This window comes from Tachyglossus aculeatus, chromosome 9, assembly GCF_015852505.1.
Source record: "Tachyglossus aculeatus isolate mTacAcu1 chromosome 9, mTacAcu1.pri, whole genome shotgun sequence".
Classification (NCBI taxonomy): Eukaryota; Metazoa; Chordata; class Mammalia; order Monotremata; family Tachyglossidae; genus Tachyglossus; species Tachyglossus aculeatus.
In genome coordinates this window covers 29,560,701-29,576,613 of record NC_052074.1, presented here as the reverse complement: position 1 = coordinate 29,576,613, position 15,913 = coordinate 29,560,701, and the positions used below count along the sequence as shown (strand labels likewise).

At 43.7% G+C, this 15,913-nt stretch overlaps 1 protein-coding gene across 2 annotated transcripts; it reads right to left on the bottom strand.

Annotated features, from left to right (window-relative positions):
- Positions 1 to 1,042: 1,042 nt before the first annotated feature.
- On the bottom strand, positions 1,043 to 10,328 carry FAM228B (family with sequence similarity 228 member B). 2 transcript variants are annotated; one of them, XM_038751753.1, is made up of 8 exons: positions 10,075 to 10,328; positions 7,243 to 7,311; positions 6,216 to 6,413; positions 5,195 to 5,269; positions 3,959 to 4,046; positions 3,673 to 3,839; positions 2,614 to 2,691; positions 1,043 to 1,311 (listed from the first exon to the last, which is right to left on the bottom strand). In XM_038751753.1, the coding sequence occupies exons 1-6, from the start codon at positions 10,288 to 10,290 to the stop codon at positions 3,757 to 3,759; spliced, it is 729 nt and encodes a 242-aa protein (XP_038607681.1). In that variant the 5' UTR covers positions 10,291 to 10,328; the 3' UTR covers positions 1,043 to 1,311; positions 2,614 to 2,691; positions 3,673 to 3,756. The 2 variants fall into 2 exon arrangements, with proteins under 2 accessions (XP_038607681.1, XP_038607680.1); XM_038751752.1 differs by having other exon boundaries at positions 3,738 to 3,839.
- Positions 10,329 to 15,913: the final 5,585 nt, after the last annotated feature.

The window sequence follows — 15,913 nt, the reverse complement described above, 5'->3', positions numbered from 1 at the left end:
GATAGAGCACGGGCCTGGGAATCAGAAGGTCATGGGTTCTAATCCTGGCTCTGCCACTTGTCTGCTGTGTGACCTTGGGTAAGTCACTTCACTTCTTTGTGCCTGTTACCTTATCTGTAAAATGGGGATTGAGATTGTGAGCCCCACGTGGGGCAGGAATTATGTCCAAAGCACTTTGCTTGTATCAACCTCAGAGTTTAGTACAGTGCCTGGCACATAATAAGCGATTAATAAGTACCATAATTATTATTATCATTATTCTCTGGGCCTCTGTTCCCTCATCTGTCAAATGGGGATTAAGAGTGTGAGCTCTACGCGAGACAGGGACTGTGTCCAACTCGATTTGCTTGTATCCACCCCAGCACTTAGTACAGTGCCTGTAACATAGTAAGAATTTAACAAATGCTATAATAATAACAATATTACGTTATAACAATATAACAGACACATTCCCAATATAACAGACACATTCCTTGCCCACAGTGAGCTAGCAGTCTAGAGCTTACTATGTGTCAAATACTGTCCTAAGCGCTGGGGTAGATACAAGCGAATTAGGTTGGACACAGTGCCTGTCCTGCATGGAGCTCACAGTCTAAGTAGCAGGGAGAACAGGAGAACTGAGGCATGGAGCAGTTAAGTGACTTTTCCAGGGTCACCCAGCAAGCACTTGGCAGAGCCAGGATTAGAACCCAGGTCCTCTGACTCCAAGACCCACGTTTTTTCCACTTTTTCTCCATAAAGAAACACATGAAATTAATTGCATTTTACTGTATTCCAGTATACTATTTAGGGCCTGGAAGTGCAGTGGATTATCACTTCCACTTGCCTTTCAGGATGACTGGAGTTCTGGCTCCCTGGAATCCTATCTGTCTCCCCTCCCTAGACTGTAAGATCGTTGTGGGCTGAGAATGTGTCTGTTTATTGTTATAGTGTGCTCTCCCAAGTGCTTACTACAGTACTGTGCAAACAGTAAGCACTCAGTAAACATGAGTGACTATCAGTGATCCCCTCCAGACTCTCACGGCACATCATAAATCCTGAATGATTGCAGAGATGTTTTATTAAACCTTGAGAAAGGTTTGAAGCTACATATGAGTGAATGCTTATGTCGACCTGTCTCATTTAAAGCCCAAACTTTAGACGTTGTTATCAAGGATCAGTAGAAAGGGAAATACCGAAGAGGTTGAGGTGTTCAAAGGCACTTTTCCAACAGAAGATTGACGATCCCGTCCTGCTGGAGAGGGAATGTTAGCATGTTGATTCCGACTCCTTGTACCAGATTCCATTCTTGGTAAATTGATGCTTTTAGATCTACAAGGGGAAATAAGCCTTTTATTAATCCCAAAGGTTGTATCTTCAAAGTTATGTGCATTCCTACTCCCATTATTTGTAAATTAGTTTTGTCTCTCTGTCCACCCTATTATAATGTAAGCTTCTGGAGGGCAGTGGTTGTGTGTCTTGCTTCTCTTGTACTCTCCTGAGGGTTTAGCATAGTGCTTTTCACTCTGCAAATACTCAATAAATGATGATGATGAGTTTCTATCAAGGTCTTGAAATCTAGGCTTCTCCTACTAACATTGTTAATGTGTTCAAATGTTTACAGCAGAACAGGAAGGACTAATAGAGGAGGCTTTAGAATGTGAAAGTTCTTAATTGATAGTATTTATTGAGCACTTACTATGAGCAAAGCACTTGGGAGAGTACAAGAGAAAAAGCAGACACATTCCCTGCCCATAATGAGCTTACTTAGAACTTAAAAATGTAAAAAAATGCTATTATTAGGTCCACATCATCAGCATTTACTGAGCACAGTGTTGTACTTAGAATTGTTCAGTGGAAATAATCAATCAGGGTTCTTCTAGCCAAATAAACTCTCTCCAACAGTAGCAACAGGATTTTTAGAGGAGCTTTGTGTTGGTTGACCTCCTTGACACCCATCCATCAATCCATCCATCATGCATTCATTCATTCATTCATTTTTTAGTATTTACTGAGCAGCATCTATTTGCAGAGAACTGTAGCAGAGTCTAGGGAGAGTACCATGAAAGTAAAAGGCATGATTCCTGAACTTGGGATTCTTACAATCTAGTGGACGAGCTTACTATCCTAATGAACAGGGATGTACCATCTAACATCCGTGAATTTCCTCTCTATAAGTCCCTCGCCTCCCCTTTTAGGTGGGAAGTGCCTTTTGGATCGGAGGCAGAAAATTAATTATTATGCCGTCCTTTCCCCAGAATCACAGCGTTCTGCACAAAATAAGGATTTAACAAGTGCAATAAATAATGGCAACAGAAAGAACTGAGGCAGTGTTGCCTAGTGGATAGAGCATGGGCCTGGGACTCAGAAGGGCCTGGGTTCTAATCTCAGCTCTGCCACTTGATGGTTGTGTGAAAATGGGCAAGTCACTTCCATTCTCCTGAGTCTCAGTTACCTCATCTGTAAAATGGGGATTGATTGTGAGCCGCATATGGGACAGGGACTGTGTCCAACCCAGTCAGCTTGAATCTACCCCAGCACACAGTACAGTGCCTGGCACAGAGTAAGCGCTTAACAAATACCATTAAAAAATTTAAGATTCCTTAGACCAGAAGGATTACCAATGGCCATTACCATTCACTATGTAGCAGGAACCGAAGGCGTTATCTTTTCCCTTTTGGTTTGGGGTCGACTTTCCAGGGGGATGTTGACCTTGATGTAAAGAATAAATGAAGACAAGAGTGATCAGAAGCGGCTAAGACAAATAATTGCTGCATTTTCCAGTTTGAAAGTCAGAAATGGATTATTCTCTGTCAGTCATTCTTTGTGACTGTGAACACCGTACTCCTCCTTGACTGTCAGACACCTTCCATTCTCCCAATCTGACTCTCAGGCTGATAAGCAATAATAATAACAATAACAATAATTGTGGTATTTGTTAAGCGCTTACTATGTAGCAGGCACTGTACTAAGCACTGAGGTGGCTACAAGCAAATTGGGTTGAACACAGTACCTGTCCCACGTGGGGTTCACAATCTCAACCCCCATTTTACAGAGGAGGTAACTGAGGTACACAGAAGTGAAGTGATTGGCCCAAGGGGACACAGCAGACAAGTGGCAGGAGCTAGGATTAGAACCCAGGTCCTTCTGAATCCATTAGTCCATGCTGCTACTTGCTCATTACTGTCATCTTTGCCGGGTCAGCAGTGCGTCTGCTGGAAATAGCTTCCCTGTGATCACTAGACTGTAAGCTCCTTGAAGGCAGGGATTGCATCTATTGCACTTTGCCAGGCACTTAGTACAGTGTCCCGCACAGAAAAACCACTCAATAAATACTATTGATTTATTGACTGATTTCCAAGACAACCAGGTTTCTCCTCAGTACCCACAGCAGAGTCATGAGGGAGTTTTCCCTCTGCTCATAGTTAGCCGAATAAGATCATTTCACACATAATTGTCTGGCAAGCAACATCACTGAGGCCTAACCTTTTGAACAAATGATTATGATGCATCCTTAATGATAATAGGGATTTGTAGAGTGAAATGGCAGTGCCATTTCCCATCCTGAGGAAACCACAGAATCAAACTCTTATCACACTACTCATTCATTCATCATTCAGTCGTATTAATTGAGCACTTACTTTGTGCAGAGCACTGTAATTGCTTGTCAGAGTTAGAAATAACAATACTTACTCGAGAGGGGTGAAAGGTTTTGAGGTGGGCAGAGGGAAGGGGTGATATTCTGTCTTTTTCCACACCTGTCCTGATCTGTTTTCATCACCACCACCGCCACCGCAACCTCCGTAATCTCCTCCTTGCTTCAACGATTTCTTTGTACTCTTGCACTGTATACAAGTTTCCTGGAAGAAGTCAAGAGTGTGAGAAGTCCTCAAAGGAGGCTACATCTGCTCTTTGCCAGGAGCCTAAATGCCCTGATCACAGTCTTTCCCCGTAATGAAGGGGATTTAAAGCAGAGTACCTGTCCGACATTGCAGTATGGTTCTGTCCTCCTCAAGCCTGTCCTCTGCGGCTTTATTCAGAGGGTCCCGCAAGCGTGGGATTTTAACCTAGGAGAAAGGCATTTGTGGTCCAGGGGCCTCTAAACTGTAAGGAGATTGGCCTGCAATGTCAATCCTAGGTTTCTCAAATAGGCTTACAACATTCACACAATTCGTACACTCATTCGTATGCCTTAGCTTGCTCTCAAACATGGATCCAAGTTTAAACTAATTTCAAGTTTTAACAGTTTCGCGGATGTCTCAGAAGGCAAAGAGGCCAGCCGGGTTGGCAGATCTTACAAATCCAGACCAGGATATCAAGGTAAACCTTAACTAAACTGGCTGTCTGCTCTCAATGGGTTCCTTTGTCCTTTATTCAGTGATGGGGGGAGACTGTTTCTCAGAGACATTCTCCCCCTCTAGACTGTAAGATCATTCGGGGCAGGGAATATGTTTGTTCTTTTGTTATATTGTACTTTCCTAAGTGCTTAGTACAGTGCTCTGCACACAGTAAGCTCTCAATAAATTTCAATTCACTGACTGGCTGACTGGGCAGGGAACATGCCTGCCGATTCTGTTGTACTCTCCCAAATGCTTAGTACAGTGCAGTGCCCATAGTAAGCACTCGACAAATGCCATCGATTGATCTATTTCTGTAAAAATGCAGTCCAAAATATCAGGGAACCAGTAACCTGTCACAAAAAGTCCATTTTAAGAGCCTTTGTCAACAGGAATTCTTGGAATAATGACACTGTATTGTTGGATGAGGAAGCAGGATTGAATATGGAAATTCCTCACTAATCAATTAAAAAGGAGTAGCCTCTAAGATTGCTCCTGTAGTCGAGAAGTGCAGTTAACACTCTGTCAATTCAGAGGCCAGCTGTTTCCAAAATTGGATCTCCCCTAAAACTGTGACTAGAATTAAAGGGGACTTTTCTCCAGTCCCCTAAACCTGTTTGACAGGTGGGCAATTTATCTTGATGACTTAATGAAAATGATTCCAAAATGTGTGTCACTGATTCATTTCTAAATTGTGACCCAATTATGGTAAAACACATTTTCATATTTATCGATGCTTCACTCCTGATCTCTCAAATGTGGAGAGTCGGCAAGCGAAGGCAGATAGAGAGCCCACTAGATGTCTGTTTGAGATTCTAGGTTTTGGGGCCATCCCTGAGCTTCTAAGACCTAATGCAAACCCTTGGTGACTAAACCACCTCCAATTGACCCAGGTTCTTGTGTTGAAGTGGATCGTACTCTTCAGGATCATATGTTTCCAAAAACAGAGTGCCCTAGAGAAAGAATAGGTAACAACATATAAAAACAGTTGGCAAGAGGGTTAAATCATGGAGAGAGCCTCCAGATCTACAATAATAATAACAATAATGATAATAATAGCAATAGTATTTGTTAAACATGTACTATGTGCTAAGTACTGGGGTAGATGCAATAAAATCAGATCAGATAGAGTACCTATCCCACATGGCGCTCATGGCCTTAAGGGGAAGGAGAACAGATATTGAGTCCCCATTTTACAGGTAAGAAAACTGAGGCCCAGAAAAGAGTAGTGACTTGTTCTAGGTCTCATAGCAAACAGGTGGCAGAGCCAGGATGAGATCTTGGCTACTACTTATTTGTTCCATATCATGTTTCTCAGTGAAACTGAAGGAAAATTTAAGAATGAACCGAGGACAGAATTTACCCTGCAGTGAATAAGGACAGTCTAGTCAAGTAGCGCGAGAAGCATTCTCTCTATGATGAAAGTCACCTACTAGTAATATTATATAATTGGGCTTTCAGAGATTTGGGCATTGATGCTATGTTTCTTGCCCATAAAATTTTCTTCTTTTAAAATTGCTGATGTTTCCCATCCATCCTTCTGCTCTGTTCACATCCCCAATAAAGCTTTTCCACTCACTCTCTGGCAGGCCCGGTGTTGAAGTCCCTGGAGGAAACTGTCTTGAATTTAGCAAACTTTCAGGAGGGAATATGATGCATTCTTAAGGGTTCTCCAACAAGAATTCTCTGCCTCCAGACCCAACTCTTAGATGCAGAAGCAGAGCATTTGGGGAAATCTTAACTACTGAGGCTGATCATAGAATGGAGATGATCTCCAAAATAACCCACTCCATGGTCACCCTGATTTAAAGGATGCAAAATATTACCAGATTTCAGAGATTATAGCACTGCCCTTAAACAAAAATTACTGAGTATCACGGAATTAATTGGTCTTAGTACCTTTTCCTTTTGGTTTTTTAAATATTCCGCTAATTGAACTTGTCTTCTTCTCTCAATTTCTCTTGATGACTGGCTCTCGATTTTTTGTGAAACCGCACTGAGCAGAGGCCTAGAAACACTTTCAACCCATTGTTTATGCACCAATTCCTGCCTTCTCACATTCAACAACTCCTGATGCTGCAAATGCTTGTCCAATTCCTAGAGAAACAGAAAAAAAATCAATGATCCACAGATTTTCCCCCAGAAAGCACAAGTGAAAACTCTTTTTACCGTGGCACAGATCAGTAGCTCGACTGAATCCACCTTGTCTAGTCTCAGAAGCTAAGACCTAACCCAACTCATCTTTGTTTGGAAGGTCCTGGAGATTCCAGGTCATTGACTTTTTATAGAACTGGGAAGCTTTCTTGGGATCCTTTTCAACTTACGATACTCCAATTTTCATTTTTGTATTGTATTTAAGTATGTAATAATAATCATAATGTTGGTGTTTGTTAGCTTACTATATGCCCAGCAGCGCTGGGTAGGGAAGCAGCATGGCATTGAGGATAGAGCATGGGCCTGGGATTCAGAGGGACCTGGGTTCTTATACCAGCTCTGCCACTTGTCTGGTATTTTTTAGGGAATTTGTGCCAGGCACTGCATTAAGTAAACACTGGGGTAGACAAAAGATAATCAGGCTGGACATAATCCATGTGCTACATGGAACTCACAGTCTCAACCCCTACTTTCCAGATGAGGTATCTAAGGCACAGAGAAGTTAAGTGATTTGCCCAAGGTCACACAGAAGACAAATGGAACATCCAGGATTAGAACTCAGGTCCTTCTGACACCCGGGCCCATGCTCTATCCACTAGGCCATGCTGCTTCTTTATGTGCTAAGCACTTTGGTGGGTATAGGATAATCAGATTGGGCCCAGCTATTTACAGGTATTTAAATTTACAATTTACAGGTGAGGAAACTGAGGTACAAACTGAGTGCTCAGTAAATATCATAAATATTATTGTGGGTGCAGTAAGGAATTCTTACCTTCCAAAGATAATGTTCTCTGGATAAGAAAGACTGCACAGCAGTATCCACAGAATCCAGTCCTAATACCTAAGGCAAAAGAATTAAATATTGAGAAGTTAAAATACTGGGGAAATGAAATCATTAAAATTCTCTCTGAATTCACAGACCTTGATTATAACATGGAAAATTCAGGGTTTAGGAAATAACTTTTACCCAAGGAAAGCGCTTCTAAGATTCAGTGGAAGAGACTTGCCAAGTAGTCCTTTGTCTTTGCTTCTTTTCTCAAGTTCAGCCATTCACTTTGGACTGGGCTGATTTTTATACACCAGGCCAGACACAAAACATCCTAGATGTTTTTATCATTTGTAATTCCTCCGCCAGCAATAAAACTACATCTGGAGGTGGGGCGGGATTACAAGAATTGTAGCCAGATTCAACGGTTCAAGCCTATAGTTGAAAAGCAGAATAAACTAGTTCTGCAGAGAAGCAGCGTGGCTCAGTGGAAAGAGCCCGGCCTTTGGAGTCAGAGGTCATGGGTTCAAATCCCAGCTCTGCCAATTGCCAGCTGTGTGACTTTAGGCAAGTCACTTGACTTCTCTGTGCCTCAGTTACCTCATCTATAAAATGGGGATTAAGACTGTGAGCCCCTCGTGGGACAACCTGATCACCTTGTAACCTCCCCAGTGCTTAGATCAGTGGTTTGCACACAGTAAGCACTTAATAAATGCTATTATTATTATTAGTTGCAAATTAGCCAGCTCTTTGAAAAAGCAAATGCATAGGCTTGAGGGCCAGAGGTCATGGGTTCTAATCCCAGCTCTTCCACTTGTCAGCTACGTGACCTTGGGCAAGTCACTTAACTTCTCTGTGCCTCAGTTACCTCATCTGCAAAATGGGGATGAAGACTGTGAGCCCCCCGTGGGACAGCCTGATTACCTTGTACCTACCCCAGCGCTTAGAACAGTGCTTGGCACAGAGTAAGTGCTTAACAAATACCAACATTATTATTATCATTACCATTACTACTACTGCTATTGCTAGTACTACTACTACTATACTGCTGCTATTATTTTAATATTTTTCATCTCTAGCACGATGCTTAGAGAAGCCATTTGCTTGTTCCTCCTTGACAACCAGTCTAATATTTTATAAAATACTCCTACCCTTTTCTCTAGAAAATCATTAATTTACCCAAGCCCTCATGAATGTGCTAGTACTTTCTGAACAACTTCCTGAGGTAATGAATTGCACTTGCTCACCATCTGCTGGGTGACTATTCCTCCAGTAGAATTGTGATGATGTCATAATATCATGTGATGATGATCTTGGCTAAAGGCCATTCTAGACTATTCCTCCAGTAGAATTGTGATGATATCATATATAATAATAATAATAATAATAATTGCATTTATTAAGCACTTACTATGTGCAAAGCACTGTTCTATGTACTGGGGAGGTTAAAAGGTGATCAGGTTGTCCCATGGGGGACTCACAGTCTTAATTAATCCCCATCTTACAGATGAGGTAACTGAGGCCCAGAGAAGTTAAGTGATGATGATCTTGGCTAAAAGCCATTCTATCCCTCTAATTGGCAGAGGGATTATCTCTGATTCATCTCATGATTCTGAACATGACTAACATACAGCAAAACATTTCTATTTTTCTTTTAATGGCATTCTTTAAGCACTTAGTATGTGCCAGACCCATTTTCAGGATCATGGGGGGGGGGGGAGTTTCCAGTCCTTTACCAGTCTCCCCGTCCACGCAAGAAGCAGCGTGGCTCAGTGGAAAGAGCACGGGCTTTGGAGTCAGAGGTCATGGGTTCAAATCTCAGCTCCGCCACTTGTCAGCTGTGTGACTTTGGGCAAGTCACTTAACTTCTCTGGGCCTCAGTTCCCTCATCTGTAAAATGGGGATTAAGACTGTGAGCCCCCCGTGGGACAACCTGCTCACCTTGTATCTCCCCAGCGCTTAGAACAGTGCTTTGTACATAGTAAGCGCTTAACAAATACCATTATTATTATTATTATTATTATTATTATTATTATTATTATTATTATTATTATTATTATTACCAGTCTCAACTACAGGAGGGAGAGTCAAGCAGAGACAAACCCATTCCATTCCTAGCTTGGGCAGTGGCTAGCTAGTGGAAGGCAATCTGCTACAAGTCAAAACTCACCCGTGCTGGGCAGCAGCAACATGGGAGAGAGTCAAGGGCAGAGACTCAGGTTTACTGTGTGGAAGAAGGAAATGGTAAACCTCTTCCGTATTTTGACCAAGAAAATGCCAAGGATATGCTACCAGAGCTATTGAAGATGGAGGTGGGGCGTTCTGGGAGAGAGGTGTCCACTGAGTAGCCATGGGCAGGAGATGACTCAATAACACAAGACAAGGCAAGATGTGCCAGGCTCTGTACTAAGACCTGGGGTAGATACAAACTAATCAGGTTGGACACAGTCCAGGCATGGGGCTCCCAGTCTTAATTCCCCATTTTATAGATGAGGTAACTGAGGCTCAGAAAAGTGAAGTGACAAGGTCACGTAGCAGACAAGTGACAGAGCCGTAATTTGAACCCACAGCTTTCGGACTCTCAGGCCTGTGCTCTATCCACCGTGCCACACTCTTGTGGATTTAAGATACAGAAACAATTCTCCAAGATGATCTGGCGATGTACTGAATCCCGTATGAGATGCCCAGAATGTCTCAATTTCCAGAACAGTCTTGTAAATGATTACTCTCAGGAGGATAAGAGGGACCTTGGAAATGGAGACCCATTCTAAGTTGCCAAGAAATTACAGGGAGTGGGAGTGGAGGAGCGGATGAGGGATGGGAGTTGGGAAGGCCTACCTCTTTCTGGCTGTGAGTGTGATTGCTCTGAGATCTGGGCGAGGACCCAGGTGCTTTCCAGCTTGTGGATGACTGTACAGGGGATGGGGGTGGAGTGGGTACCGGATCAGGAAGGATCAACTCTTTCCCACTGCTGGGAATAATGTCCTGAGGCCTGGGTGGGCGTCCTTGGGTTTTGAGGTCTCCTGACGGGTGGACTTTGGTTGGTGGAGGCATGGGAAGCCCAGTGGGGGAAGCAGCCCAGGGCAGGAGGCCAGGTGGTCTGAGCTAGCTACCTGAATTCCACCATCATAGTGATGCCCTCCCAGACCTCAGAGAGGGATTATTACATCACCAAGGTAACAGAAGGGGGTAGCCTACTTTGCCCAGTACTGCCAAAAGGCAGGTTGGAGTCATAGAGAAACAGCGTGGCTTAGTGGAAAGACCCCGGGTTTGGGAGTCAGAGGTTGTGAGTTCTAATCCTGGCTCCACCACTTTTCAGCTCTGTGACTTTGGGCAAGTCACTTAACATCTCTGTACCTCAGTTACCTCATCTGTAAAATGTGGATTAAGACTGTGAGCCCCACGTGGGACAATCTAATTGCCTTGTATCTACCCCAGCATTTAGAACAGTGCTTAGCACAGAGTAAGTGCTTAACAAATTCCATCATCATCATCATTCATTCAATCGTATTTATTGAGTGCTTATCGTGTGGAGAGCACCGTACTAAGCACTTGGGAAAGTACAATACAACAATAAAGGGAGACAATCCCTGCCCACAGTGAGCTTACAGTCTAGAGGACAAGGCTGGCTTGGCCATCCAAAACCCTCAAAATGGTTCTCACTCTTTCACGTGCTATTTATCTGCTCTCACTTGTGCAGCTCTGATACAGGGGTTAATCGGAATCGTTCTAAACACATGTGCACTGAGCACATCTCCCCCCGCCCCCTCCTCTAAAACCACTAAGGCTGTTCATCTTTCTCTACCTCAAAAAGAAACTCCTGACCATTGGCTTGAAGGCACTCAATCAGCTCTCACTCCCTTCATAGCCACACTCCTCTTCCGCCACACCGCAGCTCATTCACTTCATTCCTCTCAAGCCAACCTGCTTACTGTGCCTCGCTCTCGCCTCTCTCAATGCCAACCTCTTTTTCATGGCTGGGACTCCCTCCCACTTCATATCTGGCAGACCACTGCTCTCCCTATAACTGAGGCCCTTCTGAAACGTCTTTTTTCTAAACAGTATTTATTAAACGCTTTCTATGTGCCGGGCACTGGGGTAGATTCCAGGTAATCCAGTTGGACACAGTCCCTGTCCCCCATAGGGCTCACAGTTTTAATCCCCATTTTACTGGTGAGGGAACTGAAGGCCAGAGAAGTGAAGTGACTTGTCCAAGGTCACACAGCAGACAGGTGGCAGAGCCAGGAGTAGAACCCAGGTCCTTCTGACTCCCAGGACCATGCTTTAACCGTTTAACCACTTTAACCACTAGACCTTGCTGTCTTTCCTGACCTGTATCCGCACAAGTGTTACTTCAGCCCTTCCGTGTCACCTAAGCACTTAGCTACTCACCCCTTCCTGATGCTCTCACGTACATATCTTTGCACTCTCCCTCCCATAGCCGAGACTGGTAGAGTACTGAAAACTCTCCAGGTGCAACCCTGAGAGGGCTATCATACTCTACCAACTGCTTAATACAGTGCTCTCCACACAGTAAGTGCTGTCAAAACTAATGATTGAATCACATATGGTGCCTGTTCTCTTAAAACTTTCTATCACCTCCAGTGAAACCCAGTCACCCACAGTGATGGAATATATGGGTCACTCCTCCAAAACGCCCAAAGTGGGCAGATAAGATCTCCACCATCCTTGGCCAAAATGGACCCATAAATAAGTCTAGAGACAGGGAGAAGGTGATTGGAATATTCCAGTGAAGCAGAGACGGGCAGGGATATACAGTCCGACGCATCGCACTGTTGAAAAACAAATCCTTCTTCTGATTTTGAAATCTGCCTCAGTATCTCATGTGACTTTGAGCTGCGTGACCTTTTTGAGGCTATTGTTTTGTTGCTGGTTGGTGCAAAGATTTCCTGGAATCCTATTCCGTCGGGAAGTTAATTATGAAATTAATAGTCCTTGAAGACTCAGATGACTACTGACATTGCAAAGTCCCTTTCTAACCAATCTGAGTGAGTCATTTTCGATGGATATTCCTGGTGGGGCAGCTAATGTTGAGAGTCAAAGCTACCAACCTCTTCTTCCCTCCCTCTCTCCTTCACCAATCATTTCCAACAGAGAGCACATTCCTTAATCGCCTCTCTGGGTTGAAGCCAGAGGTGAAAATGAGCCGAAAGCAACAATAAGAGCCGCCAGCTCTGAAAATGAGAGGAATGCTCGTTTTTTTTTCTTTTCCCATAAGGCAGGCCCCAGGGTGCAGTAATCAATTAATCAGTGGTATTGGTTGAGCACATTCTGTGTACAGAGCATTGTACTAAGCACTTGTACTTGATAGTTCTACTTTTCAGTAATAGTAGCATTCACTAAGCACTCACTTGGCAAACAGCGTGACTTAATGGAAAGAGCATGGGCCTGGAGTCAGAAGGACGTGGGTTCTAAACCCAGCTCCTCCATGTGTCTGTTGTTTGACCTTGGGCAAGTCATTTCATTTCTCTGGGCCTCGCGTCCCTCATCTGTAAAATGGGGATTGAGACTGTGAGCCCTGTGTGGGACAGGGACTGTGTCCAACCTGATTAGCTTGTTTCTACCCCAGTGCTCGGCACATAGTAAGCGCTTAACAAATACCACAATTGTTTTTATTAGTGGTGCACCATACAGGCACTTGGGAAGTACAAAATAAAAAAGTTACACAGTCCCTGCCTTGGTGAAACTTACATTCTGATAGAGAAGAAAAACATAAAAATATTTACAATGCAAATGGTTAAAATGAATACTTGAATGTGTGCTTTTATAACATAGCTAAGGAGGGAGAGCTGAAGAGGATACTTCGACTCAGAGTGCGGGAAAATTAATCAGAGAAGACTTGTTGGGGAGAGTGAGATTTTAAGAGGGATTTGAGTGTTAGGAGAAATGTGGCTTGTCTGAACTGGGGAGGGAGGGAGACGCAAACCAGGAGAACCACGAGCCCCACGTGGCTCTGGATAAGAACTGGGGCATGTGACTGCTCCACCACTCCACAGCATTATGTCCGTATCCTGACATTATGTATTATTTATTCATATTAACGTCTGTCTCCCCCTCTAGACTGTAAGCTCATTATGGACAGGGAACATATCTGCTGATTCTGTTGTTTTGTACCCTCCCAAGCACTTAGAACGATGTTTGCAATAGAGAGTGCTCAATAAAAACCATTGAATGATTGATTCATCCCAAGCACTTAGTACAGTGCTCTGCACACAGTAAGCGCTCAATAAATACGATTGATTGATTGATTGTTTGATTGCTCCAGGCAATGGCAGGGGAAAATATCAGTCTGGGGCTTCCAAGAGCCCAGCTCTTTCAGCCAGGAGGATGCCAACCCCAGCACGGCCAGGTTACCTGTGGATACCCAGTTACCATCAATCTCACCTCTTTCTGGGTGATGAACATAGGGGTGGTAGAGCAACTTATTCAAGTAACAAAAACTTTTTACTTTGAGAAGCAGTCTGGCCTGGTGGAAAGATCACGGGCTGTGAGTCAGAGGACCCCACCTGTCTGCTATTTGATCTTGAGAAAAATCACTTAACTTCTTTGTGCCTCAGTTCCCTCGTCTGCAAAATGGGGATTCAATATCTGTTCTCCTTTACCCCTGAAACTGTGAGTCCCATTCTAGACTTGCTTATCTTGTATCTTCCCCAGTGCTGGATACCACTAGTACAGCGTGGGCAGGGAATGTGTCTGTTCATTGATATATATCTCTCAAGTGCTTAGTACAGTGTTTTGCACACAGTAAGCACTCAATAAATACCATTGAATGAACCATTATTATTATTATCATCATTACTTATCGTTAGAAGCAGCGTGGCTCAGTGGAAAGAGCACGGGCTTTGGAGTCAGAGGTCATGGGTTCAAATCCCGGCTCCACCACTTGTCAGCTGTGTGACTTTGGGCAAGTCACTTAACTTATCTGTGCCTCAGTTACTTCATCTGTAAAATGGGGATTAAGACTGTGAGCACCATGTGAGACAACCTGATCACCTTGCAACATTCCCAGCGCTTAGAAGAGTGCTTTGCACATAGTAAGCACTTAATAAATGCCATTATTATTATTATTATTACTTTCAACCCTGTGTGGAGCTGGCATTAGGCTTGACTTTCTTGAGTGGGGGCACCCAGCTATTCTTGGGGTCTTGTCTTTACGCTCCGAACGCTCCGACTCCCACCTGCAATCTTTCTGGTAGTGTATCCGTAGAGTTTTCTTGGTAAAATTATGGAAGTGGTTTACCACTGCCTCCTTCCATGCAGTAAACTTGAGTATCCACTCTTGACTCTCTCCCATGCTGTTGCTGCCCAGCATGGGTGGGTTTTGACTTGTAGCAGATTACCTTCCATTCGCTAGCCACTGGCCAAGCCAGGAATGGAATGGGTAGGCCTCTGCTTGACTCTCCCTCCCAAAGTCAAGACTGGTAGAGTACTGGAAACTCTCTGCAAGGAGGAAATCCTGGAACACAGGGAGTGTAGGGGAGAGAGTGCAGCTAGGTTTACCAACTTTGTAGGGGGGACGGGACAAACCATATATAGCTCCAACACATGCCTCTCACTTGGGATGCCAGGTGATCGTACGTAGCATACTTACTTATTTTACTTGTACATATCTATTCTATTTATTTTATTTTGTTAGTATGTTTGGTTTTGTTCTCTGTCTCCCCCTTTTAGACTGTGAGCCCACTGTTGGGTAGGGACTGTCTCTATATGTTGCCAACTTGTACTTCCCAAGCGCTTGGTACAGTGCTCTGCACACAGTAAGCACTCAATAAATATGATTGATTGATTGATTGACTTAGGAGAAGCAGCGTGGCTCAGTGGAAAGAGCCCGGGCTTAGGAGTCAGAGATCATGGGTTCTAATCCAGGCTCTGCCGCTTGTCAGCTGTGTGACTTTGGGCAAGTCCTTAACTTCTCTGTGCCTCCGTTACCTTATTTAAAATGAGGATTGAGACTGTGAACCCCATGTGGGACAACCTGATCACCTTGTATCCCCCCAGCGCTTAGAACAGTGCTTTGCACATAGTAAGCGCTTGAGAAGTGCCATCATAATCATCATTACTCTCTCTGTATCTTATCCTCTCCATTGGCCAGAGGAGGAGGACATCAACCCAAAAAATCTGTCCTTGGGTGAATCTTCATCCTGCACAGGAGGCACTATCAATCAGATAGATTTCCTTTGAGCCACATTTACACATTAACAAGGAGATCTAATATTAAGCATTGCTTTTGTCATTAAAGCTCTTAGTTATTTACAGGGTATCCTCCTACCAATAAATGATTGACCTGAACTGAATGACAACTGCAGTAAAATCCTGAAGAAAATCACATACAGCAAAGGCAGTCTAGGGGCATGCCTAGGGAAACCTGACTCTTACTAAGATATGCAAATTGAATTGAATGGAGATAGCAATCCCGATTGGAAGCCCGGATGGCAAGGATTTGAAAGTTTTCCCCTCATTTGTCACGTTCAGAGAGCCAGATTTTGTTGGAGAGGGTGCATGAACAGTTTGATGCTATCTCTTATCTTTCCTGTGATTCTGCTTGAAACCTGCATTAATGTCCCTGAAAGTTAGCATTTTTCTGAGTTGGACAATGCCTTGGGGTAACTCTTTCATTTTTCAATTACTTTGTGTTATCAAGGCTAAGGCTTTTCCT

What these genes read in the sequence shown, in the direction of transcription:
- FAM228B (XM_038751753.1), bottom strand. Translation starts at nt 10,290, where the DNA reads ATGCCTCCACCAACCAAAGTCCACCCGTCAGGAGACCTCAAAACCCAA. An exon ending in GAGAACATTATCTTTGGAAG is followed by an intron (nt 6,414 to 7,242) that starts GTAAGAATTCCT and finishes CTGTTTCTCTAG; the next exon opens with GAATTGGACAAGCATTTGCA. An exon ending in CATACTGCAATGTCGGACAG is followed by an intron (nt 3,840 to 3,958) that starts GTACTCTGCTTT and finishes GACTTCTTCCAG; the next exon opens with GAAACTTGTATACAGTGCAA.